This window comes from Trachypithecus francoisi, unplaced genomic scaffold (genome assembly GCF_009764315.1).
Source record: "Trachypithecus francoisi isolate TF-2019V2 unplaced genomic scaffold, Tfra_2.0 Lachesis_group19, whole genome shotgun sequence".
NCBI classification, from domain to species: domain Eukaryota; kingdom Metazoa; phylum Chordata; class Mammalia; order Primates; family Cercopithecidae; genus Trachypithecus; species Trachypithecus francoisi.
In genome coordinates this window covers 4,279,646-4,304,659 of record NW_022681464.1, presented here as the reverse complement: position 1 = coordinate 4,304,659, position 25,014 = coordinate 4,279,646, and the positions used below count along the sequence as shown (strand labels likewise).

The 25,014-nt window shown below is 40.2% G+C and overlaps 1 protein-coding gene across 1 annotated transcript; it reads right to left on the bottom strand.

The window, feature by feature from the left end:
- Nucleotides 1–1,746: 1,746 nt before the first annotated feature.
- MEX3C (mex-3 RNA binding family member C) lies at nt 1,747–24,686 on the bottom strand. Its single transcript, XM_033177701.1, has 2 exons — nt 23,569–24,686; nt 1,747–4,771 (listed from the first exon to the last, which is right to left on the bottom strand). The coding sequence occupies exons 1-2, from the start codon at nt 24,317–24,319 to the stop codon at nt 3,546–3,548; spliced, it is 1,977 nt and encodes a 658-aa protein (XP_033033592.1). The 5' UTR covers nt 24,320–24,686; the 3' UTR covers nt 1,747–3,545.
- Between the last annotated feature and the right edge of the window lie 328 nt (nt 24,687–25,014).

Sequence of the window (25,014 nt, the reverse complement as noted above, 5' to 3'; positions counted from 1 at the left end):
AGAAGGGGCAGGTAGCAGAATGAGAACCAGTGTCTGGTTTTGGGCTACCAGATTCACTGAACAATCTGTAAAAACACATTTACTACCCCTATTTTATACCTGTTTTTTTAAACCTAATTATTCTAGCCTCCATTCTTGCTAAAAGTCTACTTTGCAGAGGGATTCTTTTGATAAAGTCTTTTATAGGAAGAATTATAGAACACTACAATAACTTGAGCAGCTAGCCAAACCTAATGTTTTCAGTTTAGCATCCACCTTTCCAGTTGTGAAAATGGAATAACGTAAAGGTCTCCCAATAGGTTTGCCTAATTCTTGGTTATTCACATTGCAGATTATGCAGTGTGGTATGGCTATTTCCTGTAACACAGGCCCACAGATTTCCTGAAGTCTCTCTTCCCCAATACTTCAGTAAGCAAGAAAATTAACACAGGCACACAGGGAAAGGCAGATCCCGACTTAGAACCAGAGTAAGTACTTACTTACAGTTTTGCTAACATTACTTCCAGACAAGTTTTGGCTTACTCTGGGACAAGGAAAGCTTCTAAAATAGAGATTATTTTCAAGGCCCCCTGAAAGATTTTGACCTAGCATTAGGTAAAAGTTAATTCATTTCACAAGTTATCCGATCTAAACAGGAATTGTACAAATAGTGTAACACAACCGAATAATTAGACTAATACTTCCGGAGGCTAATCCTAAAGTTGACAAAGTAACTCTGCCCAACAATTCTAGAACGATGATCTTGCCCATTATTAAATCTATGTTTGCAAGTCTACCACAGCCTAAGAATTTGTCCAAAACCCACAGTGAAGCCTTGGTATGGATATGTGATACGTCTAAGTATTAAGAATAAATAGAGGCATGGCACAGTGGCTCGCGCCTGTACTCCCAGCACTTTGGGAGGTCAAGGTGGGTGGATCACTTAGGGTCAGGAATTTGAGACCAGCCTGGCCAACATGGTGAAACCCCATCTCTACTAAAAATACAAAAATTATTCGCTGGGCGTGGTGGTGTGTGCCTGTAATCCCAGCTACTCGGGAGGCTGATTTGAACCCGAGGGGCAGAGGTTGCAGTGAGCCGAGTGAGCTACTGCACTCCAGGCCGGGTGACAGAACGAGAATCCATCTCAAAAAAAAACAAAAAGAGAATAGAATTTTAGTTTCTTTAAAATTATCTTAGAAATGTCTTCATTCTTGCTTTTTTAAAAAAAAGTCAATGATTTACTTCAATCTGTATCAAATCAATTTCATAAATGGAGAAATATTTTTGTCAACTTTTCAGAAGGTAGTTTTTCTTGAAAGGTAAACTGGTGCTTTTGTATTAGAAAAGAACTTGTTTTACAGATTTGGTGATAAAAAGACAAAAATCCATAAACAAAGGATGCAAACCAAGTAGAATTTAAGTTGAATTCAGGATCTCAAGTAACGATGTATAAAAGAAAGTCACTTACTATTCACAATTAGATCACTAGTGGTTTGTGGTCAACTACACAAATATGCAATTAAATCTACAACCAGCCAAATTTCCAATTTACTGTAATGTAACACTCAAAGAAAAAAACTAAACTTGGACAGGAACATAAGCGACACACTCAAAACCAAGAGCGCACACACATAAAATAACTACAAGAGTGAGCAGAGATAGCTGGTTGGGGAACAGGGAGTCTATAAAAGAAAATTTTCAATTCTGTTAACTAATCTTCTAGTATAAACTGATGATTATATGAAACACACCAAGGAGAATACATTCAAGTTAATGGAAACAAGTCTTTATTAAGTAACTTTTAATATCAGAAAAATAAAACTCTTATAATTCTCTTTACAGCAAATATATAATATCAGTGCTTTGGCCATCTTAAGTTAAAGGCCCTTTATCATAAAATATATGGTTTTAAATTTTACTCAAATTGAATTTATAATCCCTATGACTTCCCTACATATACATAACAAAAGAGTGTAGTAAAATTAGCAAATACTAAACTATATTGATAATTTATCATTCTTAGTTTGTGGTTTTAGAAACAGTACACGCACCTAATATATGTCGGTCCCTTGGCTTATTAGTTGCAGTGTACAATGCAACAAAATACAAAAGACATGCTTGGTGAACATTCGTTCGTATCTACAAGACGGCAGCTAGAGATTAGGTTTCAATACTGACATTTACTATCCTACAAGCAATTAGCATTACATCATAATATGCCATCAAGGCAACTTTTTTTATACTGAAAAAATCAAAATAAAAACCGTTATTTGTAAACTTTTATACGAAATGTAACTCTTCAAGTGGAAATAAAAAATAAAATTTGTCTATTTACTATTGAATACACATAGGATTTCAATTTTCATTATATCGAGAAAAAAGCTCTTTTGTGTTGGGAAAATAATGCTTCAAAAAATAATTAGTAGAAAAACCCACCAGTATAATGTTTTGTCCTTTCAATGCCAGCACAGATTTGGGAACATACTGAGGATGAAGTTATAGACATCCACAGGTGAAATGTACGAGTGTATTTTAAATAAATCTTTCCTTGTGATTGGAAATAGTTTTGAAATGAAGTAAACTGATTGGAGGTTGTCACAGCTGCTTTTATGAATTATGCCAAGGGCATCATTATCCCTTTCCCCTTCCTCCCTCCCCTAAATTACTAAAAAATAAAAATATATTTATAATGTGCAAGACAAATATGGATTGAAAATAAAATGTTTCACATTTTGATCTATAGTCTAAAAACTAACAGCTCGAGCACACTAATGAATGGAATGTTCGCATCCTCAATTGTTAGCCAATATAGGTGCCATCCCAAAGCCCTTCCTGATATGGGAAAACCAAGGTGGCCATTTCCACATTCACCAAGAGAGGCAATGGGCAGGAATTCAGCATTCCTGATCCACTGATCATACCAGCCTTGAGCACTCTGGGCGAGATGAAAGTCAATGTAGCAGTTTTTGTCCCAAATTATAACCAGTGATCTAGTAAACTGCCATCAGCCCTATTATTACCAGTAAGTAATCACAATGCATTAAAAAGTTACTTGCAATCCTGCAGAATTAGGCATAAGTTGTTGTAAAATAAAAAACAAACAAACCTGTTTTGTCAAAACTGGCAGTGTAAAGAAGGCAGCACTGGAAGTGTATGAATCGTCTGTAATGCCAAGTACCCTCCATAAACTCTTAAAGTGGTTAGGCTTTGGGACCCACTGTTTTGAAATCTTAGACGTATACACTTTTCTCATAGGCTCACACAACCTATGATTATCTTCACTCAGCCAAGTTGGACTTCAGCTTTAGCAATTCTTATATAAACTATGTCTCTGGGTCTACAGGATAGTATTAATAATTCAAACCAAACTAATAGACAAGAGACCACTTAGGTTTAGTGTTACCATAGCAGCCTTTTATAAGTTTACTAACAACTTTAGCCTAATCCCAATAAAGCCTGATAACAGTCATAAGAAATCATTAGGAAGTTTACTGGGGGGTACCATTATACCCATGCCTTTACGAGTCCATATAGAGATATAGTATTTATGTATATATATATAGTTAAGAGTGAATTTGGATTGCCTGAGTAACAGCTGTCTGGCAAACTGGACATGATGGCGTTCTCTTTTCACAGATCTTGTTGGCACATTCCATGCAGAAGAGGTTGTGGCCACATGGAACTAGGGCAGCAATAACCTCATTCTCAAAGCAAATCACACAGTCGTGCTTTCGTCTTGATTCTGGAGGTGAGCTAGAGGTGGAACCACCATTGGAAGAGGAGTAACTGTTGGTACCATTAGAAAAAGCAGGGATGTATATTGGAAGGCCAACATGGTTGCCTGTACTAGGTGGGTCGCTCCTAACCCTCCGAGCAAGTGGGTGTTCTATGCTCTCAGGAAATGTAGGAGACAGACGAGGAGTAGATGGCTGACTTCCTCTGCGCTGAGTCTTCATGTTACCAGAAGGATCACTCCCAAAGCCAGAGAGTGGGTTAACTGGTTCAAATGGAGTCCAGATAGTTTGAGCAGATGTTGGTAAAGAGTCAAAGGCAGGAGAGTCAACTGCAAGGTCTTCTGAGCCTACAGATGGTAGTGTATCTCCAAACCAGAAGTTTCCTGTGCTAAATGGGCTTGTTGGACTAAAGTCAGCCAGCCTATTGCTTCCAAAGTAGGAATCTGTGGAGCCACTTCCTAGAGAACTGGAACTATCATTTCGATAATTGGATATCATTCTCGCGCGGCTAGGAGGAACAGGATTGGAGGAGAGCCACGCAGAGCCAAGAGTGCCACCTTCAAAGCTTACATCGGTACCATTGTAATGGAAATCATTCTCTTCATTGAGCTCTATATAGTTTCCTGTACGCATGGCAATATGCATTTCTATTTCTTCCCGTGCTCGGTCGACATTTTCAGGCATCCCTGTCACTTCAAAGACAGGTTCCTTATCTCTGCTCGGAGTTACTATGTAGGTGTGGGTCTGCTGCTGAATTCTTTTAATAGTTGCTCCTTTGGGTCCAACCACTAATCCTACCACACGATAAGGGACCCTGACTTGGACGGTGGTTTGACCGGGCAGATTAGGACTACATGACAATCCTCCCAGGGCAGGCCCATTTTTGTTTCGAGATGCACGAATCATGGAGAAGTGCTCTGCAGCTGAGAGGATCTCTCTTTTGGCCATGGCAACATCTTCTTTCCTTCCAGTGACAACAAAAATGGGCTCTTCACCACGAACAGGAGTCTTGATATACGTGTTTGTCTTGGCTCTCAGTGCTTTAATTTTACAACCTGTTAGAAAGAAAACATTTCATAAGAATCAACATGTATTTCAATGATACATATAAAGACAAATCACAGAATGCACCTTTTAAGCTAAATATCTGGTTATGGGTAAGTTTTAGAGTTTTTCACAAAGCTAGGAAGCGGCAGAGCCAGAAGTAAACCTAGTTTGACCTAAAATCTATGGTCTTTTTGCTAGTCCAAGAACCTCAATTTTCACAATTATCTTACAGAAGTTCTTAAACTGACTTCCACCTAATTATCTTATCGCTTTAACTTAACATTACTCTTTCCTCTGTAAAACTCAATTGATGACAAAAACACTGTGCTCATGGCTAGTAGGTTATCTCACTGCTGCTCCCACCAGTTAAATCCTAGGCCTGCTATGATTCAGTTTTGTTTATTCCCATGTTGTTTGTGCTAGGTGTACTCACGCCAGTAACTGAATTACTTGAATTATTGCATAAACTAATGAAACATCAATGCAAAAAAGACGAGTACCTTAAAGAGTATCTTAAAGAAAAAAGCTGCTATTGAATTATGAATAGGTGAGATAGCTATAAAGGGCTGGGATAAAAAAAAGTAACATAGAATGATTTTGTATCATTGTAAAGTCCTGCTCCATTTAAAAGAAACAGATACTGCAGATTGTATGGAATGTGGGTGCTGGGTATAGTTTTACTCAAGGAATGCTCTGATTGACAGACACAATTTCAAACAAAAGGCCGTGACCCCAATCCTAAGTATATTTAAGTTAAAATAAAACATCTAAGACACATGTGTATAACTTTACATAATTAACTTTAACCAACTTTTTTTTTTTTTTTTTTTTTTAGTAATCACAGATTACTAGTGCCAACTATGTTAAGATTAGAGGGTTTCAAACTGTAACTTAAGATGTCAAGTACACAACCAAGGCATAAAACTCTGGGGTTATACTTTTCAAAGACCCTAACTTGAGCTTGCCAGGATAGATGTGTTCTCATGAATATATCATACTATTCTTAGTTCATCAAAATAAAGAAGCTAGGTGCTATAATCCCAGCACTTTGGGAGGCTGAGGCAGGTGGATAACCTGAGGTCAGGAATTCAAGACCAGCCTGACCAACACGGTAAACAGGGCGAAACTCTGTCTTTACTAAATACACAAAAATTAGCTGGGTGTGGTGGTGCACACCTATAATCCCAGCTCCTTGGGAGGCTGAGGCAGAAGAATTGCTCGAACCGGGGAGACAGAGGCTGCAGTGAGCCGAGATTGTGCCACTGCACTCCAGCCTGGGCAACAAGAGTGAAACTCCATCTCAAAAAAAAAAAAGAGAAGCCAGGTGCTACTGAAGCTAGGTGTCACAATCTGAGCATGTCTTTTTCTTAAATATTCCCTTCCTTTTTTGTCCTCAATAAATTAATATTCTCTGTATCACTTTAGTCAGATGATGCCTTTTTTTTTTTTTTGACAGTCGCGCTCTGTCACCCAGGCTGGAATGCAGTGATATGATCTCGGCTCACTGCAACCTCCACCTCCCGGGTTCCAGCGATTCTTCTGCCTCAGCCTCCCAAGGAGCTGGAACTACAGGCGTGCACCACCACGCCCAGATAATTTTTTGTATTTTTAGTAGAGGCGGGGTTTCACCACATTGTTCAGGCTGGTCTTGAACTCCTGACCTTGTAATCTGCCCGCCTCAGCCTCCCAAAGTGCTGGATTACAAGCGTGAGCCACCACGCCTGGTCGATGCTTTCTAATAAAGCACATGACCCGATCACTTTTTTGCACAAACTGGGACTTGTTTGTTTGCCCTTCCGAAGCATTCCCAAGCCACTAGGTGTTGACTACACAGGTTGAGTTATCCCCTATCCAAAAACACATGGGACCAGGAATGTTTGAGATTTTGGAGTATTTGCATTATATCTGCCAGCTGAGCATCCCTAATCTGAAAATCTGAAATGCTCCAGTGAGTATTTTCTTTGAGCACTATGCTGGTGCTCAAAAAGCCTCAGATTTTAGAGCTCCAAAACAAAATCAGAGGGTTTTTGAGCATTTAGGATTTCAAATGTTCAGATTAGAAGTTTCAGCCTGTATCTGCTTTTGTTCCACAATAGAAAATCAGTTAGAAGACCAGAGAGAACAACGAAACTTCCACATCTACTTATCATTTATACAGGCTAAATGTCCAGGAGATTCCCTCATTCAGCACAGCAGGTACGGTTTGGTGTACAGAATTGAGATCACTCTCTATTGATGCTTAAGAAATTCTGAAAGGGGTATATAAACACAGAACTGGTCATACTCTATACTTAGGGGAGTTATTATTTGGATATGTAAGTTCACAGTGGGCTACAACTTGACAAGGTGGCAAGAAGGCAGTCAGCCACAATTACATTCCTAACAAGAGACAGATGTTATTCTGCGGAAAAACACAGGCAAATTGCATTAAGGACAAAGGGAGAATTAGTCTAAGGGTCGGTCCCTTTCATTCCTTACTAATATTGACCATTAGAAAACTGAAAATAAATAAAAGAAAAAAAAAAGAAAAACAGAAATAAAAGAGAAAAAAGAAAGCTATGTAAAAATCCCTTAATCAAACACTTTTGATACTATAAGCAACTGCCAGTCACATCCTTAGTAGAATATTTTGTTAAATACCTAATAGGTATGTTATTAACTGAGGAAATATGATTGAAGGTCCACAGAACACTATCTAGCCTATGGTTGGTATTAATAAATAGGTGTTTAATGCATGGTTCATTGGGTAGAGGTAAGACAAATGGTTTGAGCATGGGCCACTGTTGAGACAGAGGAGAAAGACAGGCCTGGTCTACACCCAAAAGGATCATGTGCTTATTAGGTTTTGCAGATCAGGGAAAAAAGTAACAGGAAGACAGGAAAGCCAACCCTGGGTTTTTTGTTGTTGTTTTTTGAGATGGAGTCTCACTTTGGTGCCCAGGCTAGAGTGCAGTGGCACCATACTGGCTCACTGCAACCTCTGTCTCCTAGGTTCAAGCAATTTTCCTGCCTCAGCCTCCCGAGTAGCTGGGATTACAGGTGCCCACCATCACACCCGGGTAATTTTTAAAATATATTTTTAGTACAGACAGATTTTCACCATGTTTGCCAGGCTGGTCTCGAACTCCTGACCTTAGGTGATCCACCCTCCTTGGCCTCCCACAGTGCTGGGATTACAGGCGTGAGCCATAGCCCCCAGCCGCTAACCCTGTTTAAGCCACTGTCAATAAAGATAGAGGAAACTATTTCTTCACTTCCCTAAATCTTTTGATTATAGTACCCTAAACTCACATTAGGGATTATAGGGAAGCTCACCAATCATAACATTGTTTCCATAGGAGCACATATTCTGAGTTCCAAACAACTAACATGATTTCTCAACTACAAATACATTCTAACACTGGGGACTACTCGAAGAGATAGTTTTTAAAAGGTGACAGGAACTAAAGGAAAAAAAAAAAATCTTGTTTTGTAATTTTGCAGGTGACGAAGGTATTAGTTTTTTTGGGTACTTTAAATTGAGTTTTTATTTGAAAACTCAAAGATATTTTTAAAAATCATAGAATTTATAATCTCAGAGTGACATAAAATTCAGAAGCCATATTATGATATATTAGCCTATTAAAAATCATAGAATTTATAATCTCAGAGTGACATAAAATTCAGAAGCCATATTATGATATATTAGCCTATATTTTTTAAGGTGAAACAGCTAACATCAAAGTAAATATACAAATGGCTCTGAAGATGGAAATTCCCATTTTCATGGGAACTGACCTATTATTTTCCACCTATAAGACTGTCAAAGAACAAAAACCTTATAACAATGCTAGTAAGAGTGGGAGAAAAGAACTCTCATATTTAGCTGTGAGAGTATAAACTGCCCTCTAAGAGCTATCACAGTTATAAGCCCATGTACTCTTACATTTCTATAATCTTCTTGTAGAATTGATCCTGTAGAAATATGTGCACAAGTACAAAGTAACTTCTGTATTTTATAATTATTGAATTAGCATGAGGCTGGTACAGCTATATAATGGTATGCTATACACTTATAAAACTGGTTGACTTAGGGGGACAGGGAAGGAGGGAGGCAGTTTTCACTGTATATTCTTATTTATTTTTTTAAATAAATTTTTAGTCATACATACATATTACTTTTTCAAATAAATTGTTAGAAAAGAAAAACAAATCAAATATACAGAAATGATACACTTTACTAGTCTTAGCATATTGATTAGACTTTTGGTTAGTACTAGTGATATTATTTTAAATTACAGTAGCCCCCCTCCCTTATCTGCAGTTTCACTTTCTATCATTTCAGCTCCTTTCAGTCAACCATAGTCCAAATGCAGGTGGATATAGTACAGTATAAAAAGATATTTGAGAGTAAGACCACGTTCACCTAACTTTTATTATAGTATGTTGTTATAAGTGTTCTATTTTATTATTGTTACTCTTATTCTATCTTGTTTATAAATCAAATGTTACACAGGTATGTGCATATAGGAAAAAACATAGTATGTATATATAGGGTTTGGTACTCTGTGGTTTCAGGCATCCACTTAAGGTCTTGGGAAGGCATCCCTGTTGGATAAGGGGGGACCTATTGTACACAAACAGCAGGGTAAATGATTTCGTAGCCTCAAAGTTGAACAAAGTTTTGAAATTTAAAAATGTGAGGACTACACTTCTTATAGCTAGAGATAAAAATCCATGTATGGCAAGTTGTATTCAAGGTAATCAATGGGCAGAAGCCTAGACTAGACTGTTTAGAGGTCAAGAACTAATTTTATCTTGATTTGGAAGTAAATTCCCTAAAAAAAGAGTCTCCAACTTACCTCACTGGTGTAGGAACCCATTTTCCCTTCCTATATCACTGTTGCTGGGGCCACGTTTCACCTTAAAACCCTTTAGCTGCTGCTAGAACTCTGGTCCTCTCACTCCCTGATACAGCAAAGGATTCTGCCTTGCTTCTCCAGGGTAAATAAAGAGAGCTTTTCCTAGCCTTAGAAATTAAGACAGGGAGGTCCTCTGTTGCTGGGAGAGGGGTTGAAAGAAAAGAAATGAAAATAAAGGTAACCTTCAGTGTTTTTCAAACCACGGGTTGCAGTATCAATTCAGTGGGTGCAATCAGCATTTAAAAAAAGGACTCAGTATGTTCCAAATGTTTCAGTGAAATATATAATGGGCTGCAATATAAAATGTTCTTTTTCCTGTCCGAAAAGCTTAAAACCACTAGACAACATCATCTTTAAGGCCACTTTCTAGTTCCATAACACATGTGAAATGATGTACTTACAACTAAGAACCAGTACAGTGACAGTGAAATGGAGGGAATGTGGCATTACTGAGAAAACCTGGGTTTAAGATCTGACTTAACAGATGAAATTTCCGTACAGGTGAAAATGGTAATACTATAGTTCTGCTCTATGGTCACCTAAAGTAGCTTGTGTAGGCCAGAGAGCCCAGACATATTTATAACACTGAATTTTAAAAACCCATTATTTATTTTCCAGCCACCAGCAACACATCTTGGATATTTAGAGCAGGATTTTTCAAGTTTTGTTTTTGTTTTTAAACCTCAGTTCATTTAGATGGTAGCAAAAAGACCACATGGCCTATCTATACCACTTCCCAATAGAAAAAGCACCATGTGGTAAAGAACTGAGTTAACATTTAGGTCACCAGTAATGTACAATTAAGCAGAAAATAAAAGTCCATGAAGCTGCTCATCATTCACCACTAAATCCTTTAAAAAGCTATGGTAGACAGTATGATGGGCAGAATCCTAAGATGGCTCCTCAAGATTCCTGGGCCTAGGGTACACACACTTTCAGTTAAACAAACACCAACCTACGCAGCCCCTGTGAAGGGACTCTGCAAATATAATTACAATCCAAATCAGTTCACCTTAAAATAGTAAAATTATCCAGATTATCTGGGTGGGCCTGACCTAATCACAAGTTTTTTTTAAAGCAGAGGTTTTGGCTGATTGTGGTGGCTCATGCCTGTAATCCTAGTACCTTGGGAGGCTGAGGTCAGAGGACTGCTTGAGGCCAGGAGTTCATAACCAGGCTGAGCAACGTAGCAGGACCCTGTTTCTACCAAAAAAAAAAAAAAAAAAAAAAAGCCACGTATGGTGGTGTATCCCTAGAGTCCTAGCTACATGGGAGGTTAAAAAGGTGAAGAATTGCTTGTGTCCAGGAGGTCACGGCTGCATGGGTTATGATCACACCAATGCACTCCAGCCTGGGCAACAGAGTGAGACCCTGTCTCTTAAAATAATTTTTTTTTTTTTTTTTTCCTAGCATGACTCAGAAAAGAAGTCAGAGAGATGTGCTCTGGCTAACCTGGAAGAAGAAAGCAAACAATGTATGTTGTAAATTGCCTATGGTGACCTCACGACAAGGAACTTCAAGTGTCTTCTAGGAGCTGTGAGCTAGAAGGAAAATGGAGGTGGAGGTCATCATCCTGCAACACCCATCCCCCAGCCCCTGCTCAAAATGAATTTTATCAACAACCAGCAAGCTTGGGTAAGGACATGAGCCGCAGATAAGCACTGCAGTCCTTGATTTGAACGCAGTGAGACCCTGAACAGCACACCATGTCTAGACTTCTGACCTACAGAAATGGAGATGATAAATTTGTGTTGTTTTAAGCTGCTAAATTAGCAGTAACTGTTACAAAGCAATAAAAACTACTAGAGATTCTCAGAGCCCTTAAAAACTCCACAATCACTGCCTCAAGAGAGCAGAGACTAAAATGTTAGATCTATTACATTCTTATTCAATACCCTAAAAGACATTCTGGAAGTCTCTCAAGAATTATTATAAGTAGCTTTTGGCCGTGCGTGATGCCTCAAGCCTGTAATCTCAACGCTTTGGGGGGCTGAGGCAGGAGGATTACTTGAGTTCAGGAGTTTGAAACCAGTCTGGGCAACATGGCAAAACCCCGTCTCTACAAAAAATATAAAAAACTATCTGGGCGTGGTGGTGCACACTTGTGGTCCCAGCTACTTCGGAGGCTGAGGTTGGGAGGATCACCTAGGATGTGGAGGCTGCAGAGAGCCGAGATTGTGCCATCGCATTCAAGCCTGGGCAAGACAGTGAGACCCTGACTCAAAAAAAAAAGGAAAAAAGAAAAATAGAATTAGGAAGCAGCTTTCAACATAAAATACTACATTAAGGTGTTACAGTAAATATGGAATTGCCAACAGTTCAATTAAAATCCAAAAATATTTCTGTCCTTTAATTCCCTATTACCTGCTTTAGTTTCCTAATGCTGCCATAACAAGTTCCCATAGTGGCTTTAATGACATAAATTTATTATTTTTACATGTATTTGTTATTTTACAGTTCGGTGGGTCAGACATCTGATATGGGTCTCAACAGGGCTAAAATCAAGGTGTTTGCAAGGGCTGTGTTCCTTGCAAGAAGCTTGAGGGATCCAGTTCCTTGCACATGCCGGTTGTTGGCAGAATTTGATTGCTTGCAGTGAAAGGACTGAGTGTCCTTGCTGGCTGTCAGCTGAGGGCCATTCCCAGCTTCCAGAGGCCACCACCTACATTCCCTGGCTTGTGACTCCTTTCAGCTTCAGAGTGAGCAACAGAGGCTGAGTCCTTCTCATGCTTCAAATCTTCTTTCTCAGATCTCAGACCCAACTGGGAAAGGTTTTCTGCTTTTAGGGTCTCATGTGTTTATACCCAGATGATCATCCAGATGATCTCAAGCTCCCCAAAGCATGGTCCATACCCTCAATCGCATCTGCATAAACACCTGCAACATCCCTTTTGCCAAATGAGGTGACGTATTCAGAGTTCCTGGGGGATTAGGACATGGACGACTTCTTTGGGTGGGTAGGATTACTCCACCTATGACATTATCTTTCTCCTTTCCTTCAATTATTTTCCTTTTTCTTCCAAGTATCTAGCTTTTAAATCCCAATTCAGGAATAGTAACTCACTGCCAGGGCAGTGACTAGACATAAGGTAGGGTCAGGAAAGGTTTGGGGAATCACAAGCATTGGAATAGGTGAAGGGATAAAGCTAAAAATCAAATAAGGGCTGGGTGTGGTGGCTCACGTCTGTAATCCCAACACTTTGGGAGGCAGAGGTGGGAGGACTGCTTGAGGCCAGAAGTTCGAGACCAGCCTGGGCAACATAGTGAGACACCCATCTCTATAATAAACAATTAAATATTAAAATAAAAATATCAAATAGGGAGAAAATATATAAGCCAAGTGTTTACAATGACTTTTACTAGGAGATTACGTTTATGCTGGGAGATTAGTGGTTTGGTACGTGATACACAAGTAGTAGTGGCTTCCACTTATCCTAGGTGTTCCCAGCAAAATCACTCCTTGGGTGAACTTTAAGAGCATTTTATCAATTGTGAGATAAAGTGCAGCCTAATGCCTGAACTTACCATTCACATGTTAAATTCCCTATAAAGATGCTAGTGTTACTTCCAGGTGGTATAAATGAACCGGCACCATTTCTGCTCTCAAGCTCAGTCTAGAGGGAAATGAGTAAAGCAATACTGAATACGAGAACTGGTTTAAAGGTACCTACAAAGCAGTAGGTACATACAAAAGGAGATGACTTTACTACTTACAGTAAATAAAAGAAAGCTTTAAAGGCATTTGAACTGAGGCTTAAAGAAAGCGGTTTTGCCAGATGGGAAGGAGAGCAGAGGGAACTGCAAGTGCAAAAGCAGGGAATCAAGAGTACGGGATGGCACAGTCAGACAACTGGGTTCAGTAGTGTGAGAACTTCAAGTCACTGGAGGGTAGAATGGCAGGGATAAAGCTGGATGGGGAGACAGAAGTCTTCGATGTCAGGCAAGGGAATTTTGACTTTATCGTAGACTAGAAAAAATTGGAGGTAGAAGGTAACATAATCAGATATGCATGTTAAGACTAATAGGAGCATAAAAGATGCACAAGAGACAAGACGGGGCACTCACCGCAAAGCCTATCACAATAATGAACAGAAAAATGCTGAGAACGAAGGACAGAATGCAAGTCTGGGGCTATGTATGACCACTGTTATGAACATCAAGTACTTGTGTTGTAGATTTTGCAAAAAGGAATTTGTTTTCTAGAAACTAAATTCATTATGTTTTCCATTCATTTCATACATTAGCTATAAATATAAGGTGACTGAAGAAAGTTCAAACCCTTACAAGCAAACACCAAAACTGCATCATGTATGTATTTTCACTTTTGGTAGTCCTTGGGGTTTTTCTTCAAAAATTTCCCAAGAGGTTTTGTTTTGAAGGGTCAAGAGAGGGGAGTTAAACATCTTGAGTAGCTCTTCTTACCTTCAAGAAAAATAAAACTCTTCGGCCTGAAGTTAAGTCCCTACCCCTTTCTGCACATTAAGTGGCCATAACCTACCTTCTCCCAGACTTCATCCCCCAAATATGTCTTGTTCCTCTTCTATCTCTGCTCAGGTATTTCCTTACATAACCTGGAAAACCCTCCTAGTATTCCTTTTCCTCCCGAAGTTATCTGAATAACAAACATGGCCATTTGGAAAAGATAAAACTATGTGTAAAAGGCTCCACGAACTCAAGAATAATACAAACATACGCACAACTCATTATTACAGCTATCATGTATGAATCCTTCAAGGTCCAGTTCAAGGGAAACAATATAAGGAGCAAAAAACTGACTATCTGCAGGACTGGGAACCTGCTGTTTCAATGTTAGGGCAAACTATGATTAACGATACTTCCTTCATTTGTTTTTCGCAAAGATTAAATGAAAAAATGTATTAAACATGCTTACTACAATGCCTGTTATTCAGTTAAGTACTCAGCCCAAATTGTCTTAATTCCACACTCCTTTCATCATACGATTTTCCCCTAAAAACACATCATTTCGGGAGGCTGAGACAGGAGAATCGTTTGAACCTGGGAGGCGAAGTTGCGGTCAGCTGAGATCATGCCACTGCATTCCAGCCTAGGCAACAAGGGTGAAACTCTGTCTCAAAAAAACCCAAAAACCAAAAAACAAAAACAAACAAAAAAACCCTAAATCATCTCACAAGTTTCATGATATATAAGAATGAATGAGGGGGTCGTATTAATAATTTTATACAACATAAGGTCCCTTTCCCCTGGGAATAGTCTAGACAGACTATTCAAAAGTTCCTTTCATTTTATAGAAGCACATAAAATACTGTATTAAGGTGTTACAGCAAATATGGAATTGCCATTAGTTCAACTAATCAATTCTAGTATTCTATCTTCAAAAACTGGTAAGTATCAGCTAAATCCCAGTAAGAACGTTTCTTGTGTACACAACATAAATTCAACATTTTAAGTAATAATTTAAGAATGCAATGTATTCCTAAATGCACAATATAAAACTAACAGCTTTCCTTTCTAGGGTTCAAGTGGCCTCCTTGTAGCTATTTTAAGTGAAGAATATTGTTTGTCTCACTTTAGGGATTACTATGACAATACTTCAAAACAGCTTCATTTATGTGATTTTAGTTTCATTATCAGTATTCATATAAACATTTAATGCCTTCAATCAAGTAGCATCTACGGTACTTCAAACAAAAGTGCCAAACAACTTGAGGTTGACTGGGTCCTTAAATAAAAAGCTGTTTGGATGGGTGTGGTGACTTACGCCTGTAATCCCAGCACTTTGGGAGGCCGAGGCGGGTGGACTGCTTGAGCTCAGCTTCGGCTCAGAAGTTCAAGACCAGCCTGGGCAACGTAGTAAAACCCCGTATCTACCAAAAATACAAAAAATTAGCCAGGTGTGGTGGTGTGCACTTATGGTACCAGCTATTGGGGATCACTTGAGCCTGGGAGGCGGAGGTTGCAGTGAGCTGAGATTGCACTATTGCACTCCAGCTTGGTCAACAGAGTGAGACCCTGTCTCAAAAAAAAAAAAGGCTGGGAATAAAGGCAAGAGGGAAAAAAACCCCAATTAACACAATATGGAAAGTACAATGATAAACAATGAAATGGCAAGTTTATAATTAAAAAATTCAGCTCAATAAAATAAACAGGAAGTATTCCATTTTGTTTTAGGTACTTTAACCAATATTAAGAATGCAAAGATGACTAAGATTCAGTTCTACCTTCACTGACTTGTATTAACTTCAAGTACTAAAAGTATTTAGTGACACATGTTCACGTACAGATAGTGACCTATTTTCTTTTCTTTTCTTATACTGCTGTTTGGTGACAGTAGTCAGATCTTCTATAATATCCTTGCTGATTTTTGTCTACTTGTTCTACCACTTACTGAGATAGGCACGTTGAAGTCTCAAACAATAACAGCTTGAGACCTTGGGTAAGTTGTTTGTATCTCTATAGAATTGTTTATCTGTTTGGTGGAATTAAGAAAGGATTAAATGAGACGATACATGTAGTTTTTGCACAGTGCCTGACACAAGTTTGTTATTAAAAGACAAGTGAACTGATTTCTATACGGAGTTAACATTTAAAAAAACTCCTAAAGATAAAACATATTATAAACTTTGCAAAATTGAGAAGATTTTGCAAGGTCAATCTATCTAACTGGTAATATGAAATCTGGTTTACTTTTATGTAATTTTAGGGACTCCCTTTGGACAAAAATCAGAATATAAGAACTGTGACAGACCACCTAGTTAAATCTCATTTTAGACTTGAGGAAAATCGAAGCCTAAAATTGTCCAGTTATAAACTAGTGACCCCTAAACCAACATTCTCTCAAGCTGCCTTATTTTCCTAAATCCCAATAAGAATATTTCTAGTGTATTTTTAGGAGTGGAGAATTCCCTGCATGTACAAGGTATTTTTAAAAAAAGAAGTTAAATTAAATCTAAAACCTCTCTTTTTTCACTTATTTTAGACAAGACAATAAAAAATATTTAATGAAAATGTTTATTATTTGGCCTTTCAGTAAACCTGAAAGAAAAAACCAAAAGAGGGTGTTAATTAGAGATGAAAGGCAGAAGTTTTCCTAACTGGGGAGCTTGAAATTATGTTCATGCTCTTTAGAGAATGTTAACAGAAGCCTTAGAATTATCTATTTGGGTACCTACCATACAATGGTATTAGATTCATTTGTAAATAATTATCTTCCAGACTTGCTTAGTTCTTTGCCAGGAAATACATTTCCAAAGCTCTGATTTTAAATAAATTTTAAGACATATTGTAAATTTAAAAAATATAACTTACGTAATTTATTGGTATAGTCTAGGAAAAGCTTACCAAAATGACATTTTTTTGGCTTTAACTAGCATTTGTTCAGAGCATAAAAGAAATTTAGTAGTAAAAATTTACCTCATCTGATATATAATTTATCATCTCTGTACTTTCAATTGTACTGTCAATTTCTACTAATGCTATCTTCTCAAACTTGATCCTTACAACAAATGAGGGAAAGGGAAGAGAGAAACCTGAAAGAACAAGTAGATGAAGTAGGTTTTTTCCAGAAGAAAAAACAGGCTCAGAGAGGTTAAGTGATCTGTCCAAGGTCACAGGCAGCAAGTGACAAAACACAAGGTTTCTAACTCCAAGTTCAATGTCCTTTCCTGCATTATACTATGAGACTGGTAGAAAGGCAGAAGAGAAGGCAAAGGGAAAGGGAGGCACAGAGAAGGGAAATAATAATAAAAAGGTGAGCCCCAAATGCAAATATACACTTTTACACTGGTAACCATTTTGGGAGATCTTTTCTAGTTGTTTGAAGCCATTCCCTCCCCACTTCCCCTTCAATCATGTTCAAGACCAAATTCTTTATGCTTACCTTCAACTACATCTGCAGTTTTCATTGAAGGATTTTCTTTATTATTTTAAGGCTTAGTCTTATTATTCCATGATACAACTTTACTTGTGACCAAACCAGGCTTCTCTGCATGCAATGATGAATTGTAGTCTGCACTTATTGGACAAGGGCAACAAACACTTGAATTGTCCTTACATCTCAAACACTGGCATGGAAGAGGTCTTATAGTTAGTGTAACTCAAAATTCTCAGTCAGTTATAGAACAAAGACTTGAACTACTCAAACAGTATTAGACTATGCATACATTCAATTTAGTATATCTGGGTTTGGTAATCTTAACATTAGAAAATTATTTTCAAGGCTTAAATATCAGATTTAATCTTTGTCTCTATACAGTAACTAATGGTAGCACGGAAAAAAATTTAAAAGTAAACCCAAAAATTATGGTATACAAGCTATTTGGGAAGCATTAAGAATGCAGTTTAATAAAAAACGTATCACTTAAGGATTACCTGAATATCAATGGAGATTTAAACATAATTATCCGTGATCTATTTGGAGCTTCTTAAAAGGCGTTTTTTTTTTTTTTTTTTTTAAGTGCAAATACACTCATTTAGTATCTTATGAACATTATCTACTTTTTCATATTGAGTTTGGTTACAAATTCTACATGGCAGGAATGACACTGTTTAAAATTCTATAATAATCCTTTAAATTATAAAATAGGACTGTGGTAGTCATCATGGCTCTCCTTGTGGGCACATAGTTGTAATGTACTTTCTCACCCATTTGAAGTTAGGTGTGGCCAGACGATTTGCTTTAATGAAATATGAGCAGATGTGATAAGCATTACTTCTGGATCTAACATTTTAAGACCGGTATGTGCTATGCCGTAGTCTTTCATCTTCTGGCACAATGGTAGATCAGTAACACTGGAGATGGCGGCTGCTGTTGGCCTGGGTCCCTGAATGACTAAAATGAGCAGAGCCCCTACGAACAAGAAATAAACCGTGGTTGTTTTTAACACTGAGGTGTCACAGTTCTTTGTTAACCACAGCGTAACAAGCCCATCTTGACAGAAGTGCCAGGTATCTAAAAGGCATTCAGATATCCGTTAGTTCTAGTTCTGTTACATTAGACGAATACAATGAGTGAAACTATCTGCTAAAGCCAAAAAAGGCAGACATGATTAAACGGTGGTTCCAAATTAATTTCAGATTTACCTTAACAAAAGTAATGTGCTTACCACTTAATAGTTTCATATATGTCGATTTCTTTGTGTATCTTCCAGAGTCTCTACAGGAATTGTAGATACGATTATGCCCAGGCGCAAAAGAGGGATCTGAAGCCTAGGGAATTTACGTGACTTGTTCAAGATTACACAGTGAGTTACTGGTATAGGAATATCTATTTCTGATGTGGCTCTTTCCAATATACCACAGCCAAACAGAGACTCTTACAGGCAGTTTGGTGTAGCTACAATACGTATTTTTATATTAAAATACACATACTAAAACATTTTTATAATCAGCTTAAGGCAAAAGTATTCAAAACCAAATCAGCGATATATTAAGCACTACCTTATAACTAAATGCTACCTTTCCTTAAAAACTTACCCTGTGAAGAACCACCTAGAATTCCAACCCATAAACATCGTTTGAAAATTTTCTAGGTAGAAATCTCTAACAGACTAACACAAATACTTGGTTTCCTGGATCATTTTCAGGTTGCTGGTAACCAAGGGGTACAAAATACACCCTTGAACTACCACTTCATTTCCCATTTCCTCCCAAGTGAATCAGAATAGTTCATTAGCTGAATAAGGCAGGAAGTAAGGCAGTAGATTTCCCCACCCATTTGCAAAAACAATTACAATAATTGAACCTTCTCAAGGGTCCCAGAGCTAATACAAACCATTATTAACAAAATTTAAATTTTAAAGCCTAGAAAAATTGTAATACTTAATTTTTAAAGCTAGTGTCTATGTATACACATTTTCTGAACTACAAACGACAGTGAATTTTTAGCTAGACACATTAGAACTATATTACAATTATAACTGTGCCTTGTGGGTAGCAGAGACACCAAAATTTTATCAAGTAAACTAATTTGGACAGTGATATTTTAAATTATGCATACTAGAAATTCAGTATCCTACGATTAGGGCACAAGTTAATCCAAAATACTAACCTTCCAGAGCAGAATGCTTCAATACTGAGGCGGCAATGTAGAGTCCAAAGAATTTTATTTCTGATGTCAAACTATACTAAATCCAAACTCCACTATTTGAGCAAGTTAGCTCTCAAAACCACAGTTTCTACCTCTCTAAATGGCAGTAACCACCTAGCAGGGTTAAACGGCAGTGGTAAAGCACCTAGCATAGTACTAAGCAAAGAGAAGGCCAACAATGCACCCTCATCCCCATAAAAGAAAAAGACACTGTGCTGTAGCATCATTCTGAAACTATTTATTATCATGAAATATGTATTTCTCCTTGAAGAGAAAATTTATGTACAGCAAGAGCAAGCTTTCTCTTTTTCTCGTATAAACCTTATTTCAGTTGTGTTAGAGCTTGAAGGGTGGTTCCACCCTAAGAAATTGGGAAGACAACTTGAAACAGTGTAAAGTATTAATCGTTAATAAAGAATTTTATGTTTTATAATGTGTATTATATTAAGCACACTTACTAGTCATACATAAAAACCCAGAGATTGGGAGTATGCACATTTTTTTGGACAGGGTGGACAAAAGAAGCTAGAGATGACTTTTCTAGACTATGTGGCTAGAGAACACACATATCCCATCAATTGAAGTCTAATGAAAATAATGAAAGATACACATTTATCCTAATAGTAATATAAAATCTTGGGTTACAAGTCTCTAAACAACTGAATTTATGACATTTAGTATTAATTTATGATGTAGTTAAGAATGGGTACACAGTTCTATTTTAATTCACTTTTTAATCTAAATGGATATAAATGACAGTACAAACTGGAACAAAAACCTGCTGACTAAAATTAGACCTGTTAATCACTGTTAATATGTTTTGCAGGTACTATACTTAAAAACAGAGATGTTCTAAGTTTGTAAAATTAGGTCTTAAAATCTGTTGTCAGGTTTCTTTTTGATGTCCATATTCTAAAACTTTGATTATATTCAGTTCCTGGCTTCATTTTACAGTACTGTTGTTTCACAATAGATGCAATGCTTTAAAATACAAGGCCAATTTAACATTTACAAATGACCATATGCTACTGGGGAGTATAAATTCGAGGTCAAACACTCTGCCAACTTTCATCAGTATCAAAAGCGGTAGCTTGTGTTTAGGAAAACACTGAAGCTCAGAGGCCATCTACATGAGTTGCTAGTCTATGTGACTCAAATTCCATTTGTCCTGCTCTTTGCTTCAGAGCGGAAGTCATAAATGTCTCCATCTGTGACATAATTATTTCCAAAATCAATTAAGAGATGTCAAACAGAAAATTATGGCTTCAGGTAATACATAAAATGGCAGAAATGGATAATTTAATCTTAAGGATGAAAATTTAGCTCCTTCAAAGCAAACAAACGAAATGATTTGCCCTGTTTTCCTCACTTAGGACAGGTTCTCTCCAATGGGGAAATATCATACCGTAAAAGGATGTGAACATTAGAAGTTACTTAGTTCTCCATAGGAGTAAGCAAATCCTTTACAGGTTTTATTACTATGCTGCTGGGACATGGGGGTGGCAAAGGGGTCAATGATCCACAAGTTGAATGGTTCAAAATAGCAAAAGGACCAGATTTTCTGCTTTTAAGATAGAGGATGACGACATACTTTTAACAGTATTGTCAACTCCGGGAAAATACAAGGTTTAAATGGAAGAGCCAGCAATTTGTCTCCATGTCCTAAGACATAATTAAATTCAACATTTCCTTATTAATCAAATACGCAAACCCCTAAAAGAAAAACCAAGGCTTTATCTCATTTCCTATCATGTAATAGCTGGTACAAAATAAAAACTTGGAATTCACTTCACTTTAAAAAAACTGATTTCTATAAAGATAACAATGTACACAAGGGCCATTCTGCAGTGCTTTAAGGGGTGTCTACTATAAAGAAGGACAAAAGTTTGTATTAAACTAAATCTATAAAATATGTTATCTTGTCCCTCAGTAAAACTGGCACGTAAATGGTTTTTTCCTTTGTTACCCTAGACTGTTATCATAAGCACACTGAAGCAACTTGTCCTGAGAAGTGGCATCTTCATATGGCATTCAGACTTCTTCACATTCCGGTGTGAACGCCTGCCTTCCGCCTTTTCCACCACTCCCCTTTACAGACCTCAAGTATCAAAACAACACTACTTGGCAATTATACTTAGAAGATGGTCCTCCACACCACTCCTCACATTGTTCCTCCACAGTTTTTCAATCTCCATTTGTTAAACTCCTACCTACCCATTTTCCAAGGCCCTCCACGGTAAATGTTCTCTTATCTGAGACTCTGTCACACTAAATATACTATAGTTAGTGCCATTCTACTGTTAGACTGTTATCTTCTTAAGGGCAGAAAGTCTGAATTAACTTCACATTCTCAACTCAATACTACAAACTCAAAACCTGGCAAAATACAAGCTTGGTACATAGTGATTCCTCAGTGTTCTTACATGAATGGTCAACTCATTCTGATGCAAACTGAGATGCTGTAATTTTATCCCATGTAAATAAAAGTTTTATCCTGGATTATTACTCTAAGTATCGTCAAAACCAAACAAACCAGGTATTTGAAACTCATTAACCAGAAAAACGACAAACATAAGCTACCTTTCAATTGAAAGGTCCAGCTTTGAACAGTGTTGGTAAGTGCCAATCATCAGGCAGTCTGAAATAAGCTATCTCCTTTATCCAGATTTCAGATGAGTTTTTATTAAAATCTACAGATAGGAAAGAAATGAGCCAACTCTCATATGTGAAACCACCATTTCGACAGACCTCTTATTTATGTGTACTTTAGACCACTTGGGAAAGATGAGATCATTTAAGCAGCAGCGCCATCATCTCGCTTTATTTGACCCCAACAATGCTCTCAAGTAAAGAGGCATGCATCAACCAGGCTAAACCATATTGTCATGCGGTGGCAGCAGGTAACATCTGCCCCTTTCATAAAGGGAAAAAGCTCCCATAAAGAACTCAGGACCTTCCCTAAAAATGTCGGATACAGAGGTACCCCAACCATCCCCTTCCCCCACCTTCACAAATCTACTCCTGGAATCTGAGACATAGGTCCTTTGTCTGAACAATGTGGGAGGAGTCTGTCTGCAGTACTGGTGTGCTGGCAAGTGAAGAGGAGAATTAACTGAAAACTGTATAAACACAGAAGTTTCTTAATTATCTTAGTGTCCAGTTTTTCTTCATCCTGCACACTGAACAGTTTCAAAAGACAGCCCGTGTGTCAGTGTGTCTTTCCGAGACTTGAAACGTATCGAGAGGAATACAGTAAGATCGGCGGCAATGAGTTGGGCTGCTTTTCCAAAGCTGTTTCGGAACAGCGGAGGGGCAGGGGATGGCGGTGATACCGACCATGTGAACATCCCTTCCCTCCCCAGTGAGCTCTGTCTACAGGCCTCCATTTCTGTCCTTTTCTCCATCTGAACAAGTTTTTGTAAGGGAGGCTGAACGCTTTTAAAAGACACTCGGCGGCGCAAACTTGCAATCTCGAAGGTTTCCGTACCCAAGAGCGAACCCACAACTCCTCGAGCCCGACCTTTCACCACCTCACTGAGGTTTCTGGTGCCACGCCAGCCTGGTGTTCCATGAATACAGCCCAAGTAACGTGAACACCACCGGACTGGGTCGCCCGAAAAACTTCACACTTTTTACCAGGCACGACGAGCGAAAAAGCGTGGGTTTTCGCAAGGTGACCCATCTTCACATCTGATCGACCCTCGGCTCCTCCCAGACCCGTTCGGGGTGGACTTAGGGCCTCGCCGGGTTTGGCTTTTCAGTCCCACGCTCATTTCTCTCGTCTCCCCACCCACGCCCGGGGCCATGCCCAGCTGGACGTCCCCACCCCTGCACTCACCCTGGCGGCCGACGATCTCGGCGACGTGCTCGGAGCTGGGCACCGGGACGCACTCGGTGGTGTTGACGCTCTTTCTCCGGAGCAGGGCCGCCTGCTCCCCGTTCAGGGCGGCCGCCGCCGCCCCACAGCCGCCGGGGCCGTAGGCGTGGGACAGCATCGCCGCCATCATGCCCTGGGCATCGTCCCCTCCGTACAGCACCCCCGCCGCCGCCGCCGCGGCCGCCGCCTCCCGGGCATCGAAGCCGGCGGCGGGCAGCAGCACAGACCCCAGGGACCCGCCTGGGATCGGCTGGGTCTGAGAGGCGGTGGCCGCGGGCGGCGACAGCAGCAGCAGCGACGACCGGTCCTCCTCCTCCTCTGCTTCCTCCAGCTCCTCCTCCTCCAGCAGGTCTCCGTCCAGCTCTGCTTCCTCCCCCTCCTCCTCGTCCTCTTCCAGCTCCAGCTCGGCCGCCTCCGGGGCTCCGGGCCGGCCGGGCGGAGCCCGCTCCTCTGGAGACAGTCCCGCCGCCCGCCGGGCCTGGCCCTGCGCCGCCGCCGCCACGGCTCGAAGCGCCGGAGCACCGGGATCCGCCGGGCTGGGGTCGTCGAGGCCTAGCGCGGCCAGGCGCTCCCTCAGCAGGAGCCCGTCCCCCTCGAGCTCCGGGCCGCCCGAGGGCGGCGGCAGAGGCGGCGGCGGCGGCGGCGGGGGCGGCTGCGGCAGGGGAGCCGGGGCCGCCGCCAGGGCCAGGGCCGCGGAGCTGCCGCTCGGCATCGCGGCGGCGCGCTGTCAATGGCGGCGGCGGCGGCGGCCGGGTCAGGCGCGGCAGGCGGCGAGCCCCATGGCGGACAGGGCCAGGGCCCTGTTCAGCGCGCAAACACCTTTCCTCTTGGGAGGCGGTGGGGCTGGGGACCCGGGCCGTGGAGCGCCAAGGCCGCCCGGAGACCGGAGAGGGCGGGGTGGAGGGGCAGGGGAAGGAGGCAAAGGTAGGTAACTAGGTGGGTGGGTGGGTGGGGACGGCGGCGGGGCGGGCTGGTGGAGGTGGCAGCGGCTCCCTCTCAGGGTTTCTTTTGTTTCATGGCCTTAACCAGCCCCCGGCGCGCGCGGCGGCGGCGGCGACGCCCCACGCCGCTCTCCGAATGAAGCCGGCGCGCTCTGATTGGGTGTTTTTAATCTCTGGGAGCCCGCCTTCTCCTCCCGCAGCCTTCCAACTCCTTTCCCCAGCCCCACCCCCCACCCTCCTTCGGGCCCCGCCCCTCCCCTCCCCAGAGCTCTCTGATTGGGTGACCGGGACCAGCCAGCTCCCGAAGCCTACTCTTTCCGTCCTCTCCCCGCCCACCTCCCTCTCCATTCCTCCCGGCACGCGCGGAGAGGGACTGTGATTGTTCACTTTACACGTCACTCTTTGTGACGTCTCCGGCGGGGGCGGGAAAAAGGAGGCGGATGAAGGTGCTGCTGCAGAGGCTGAA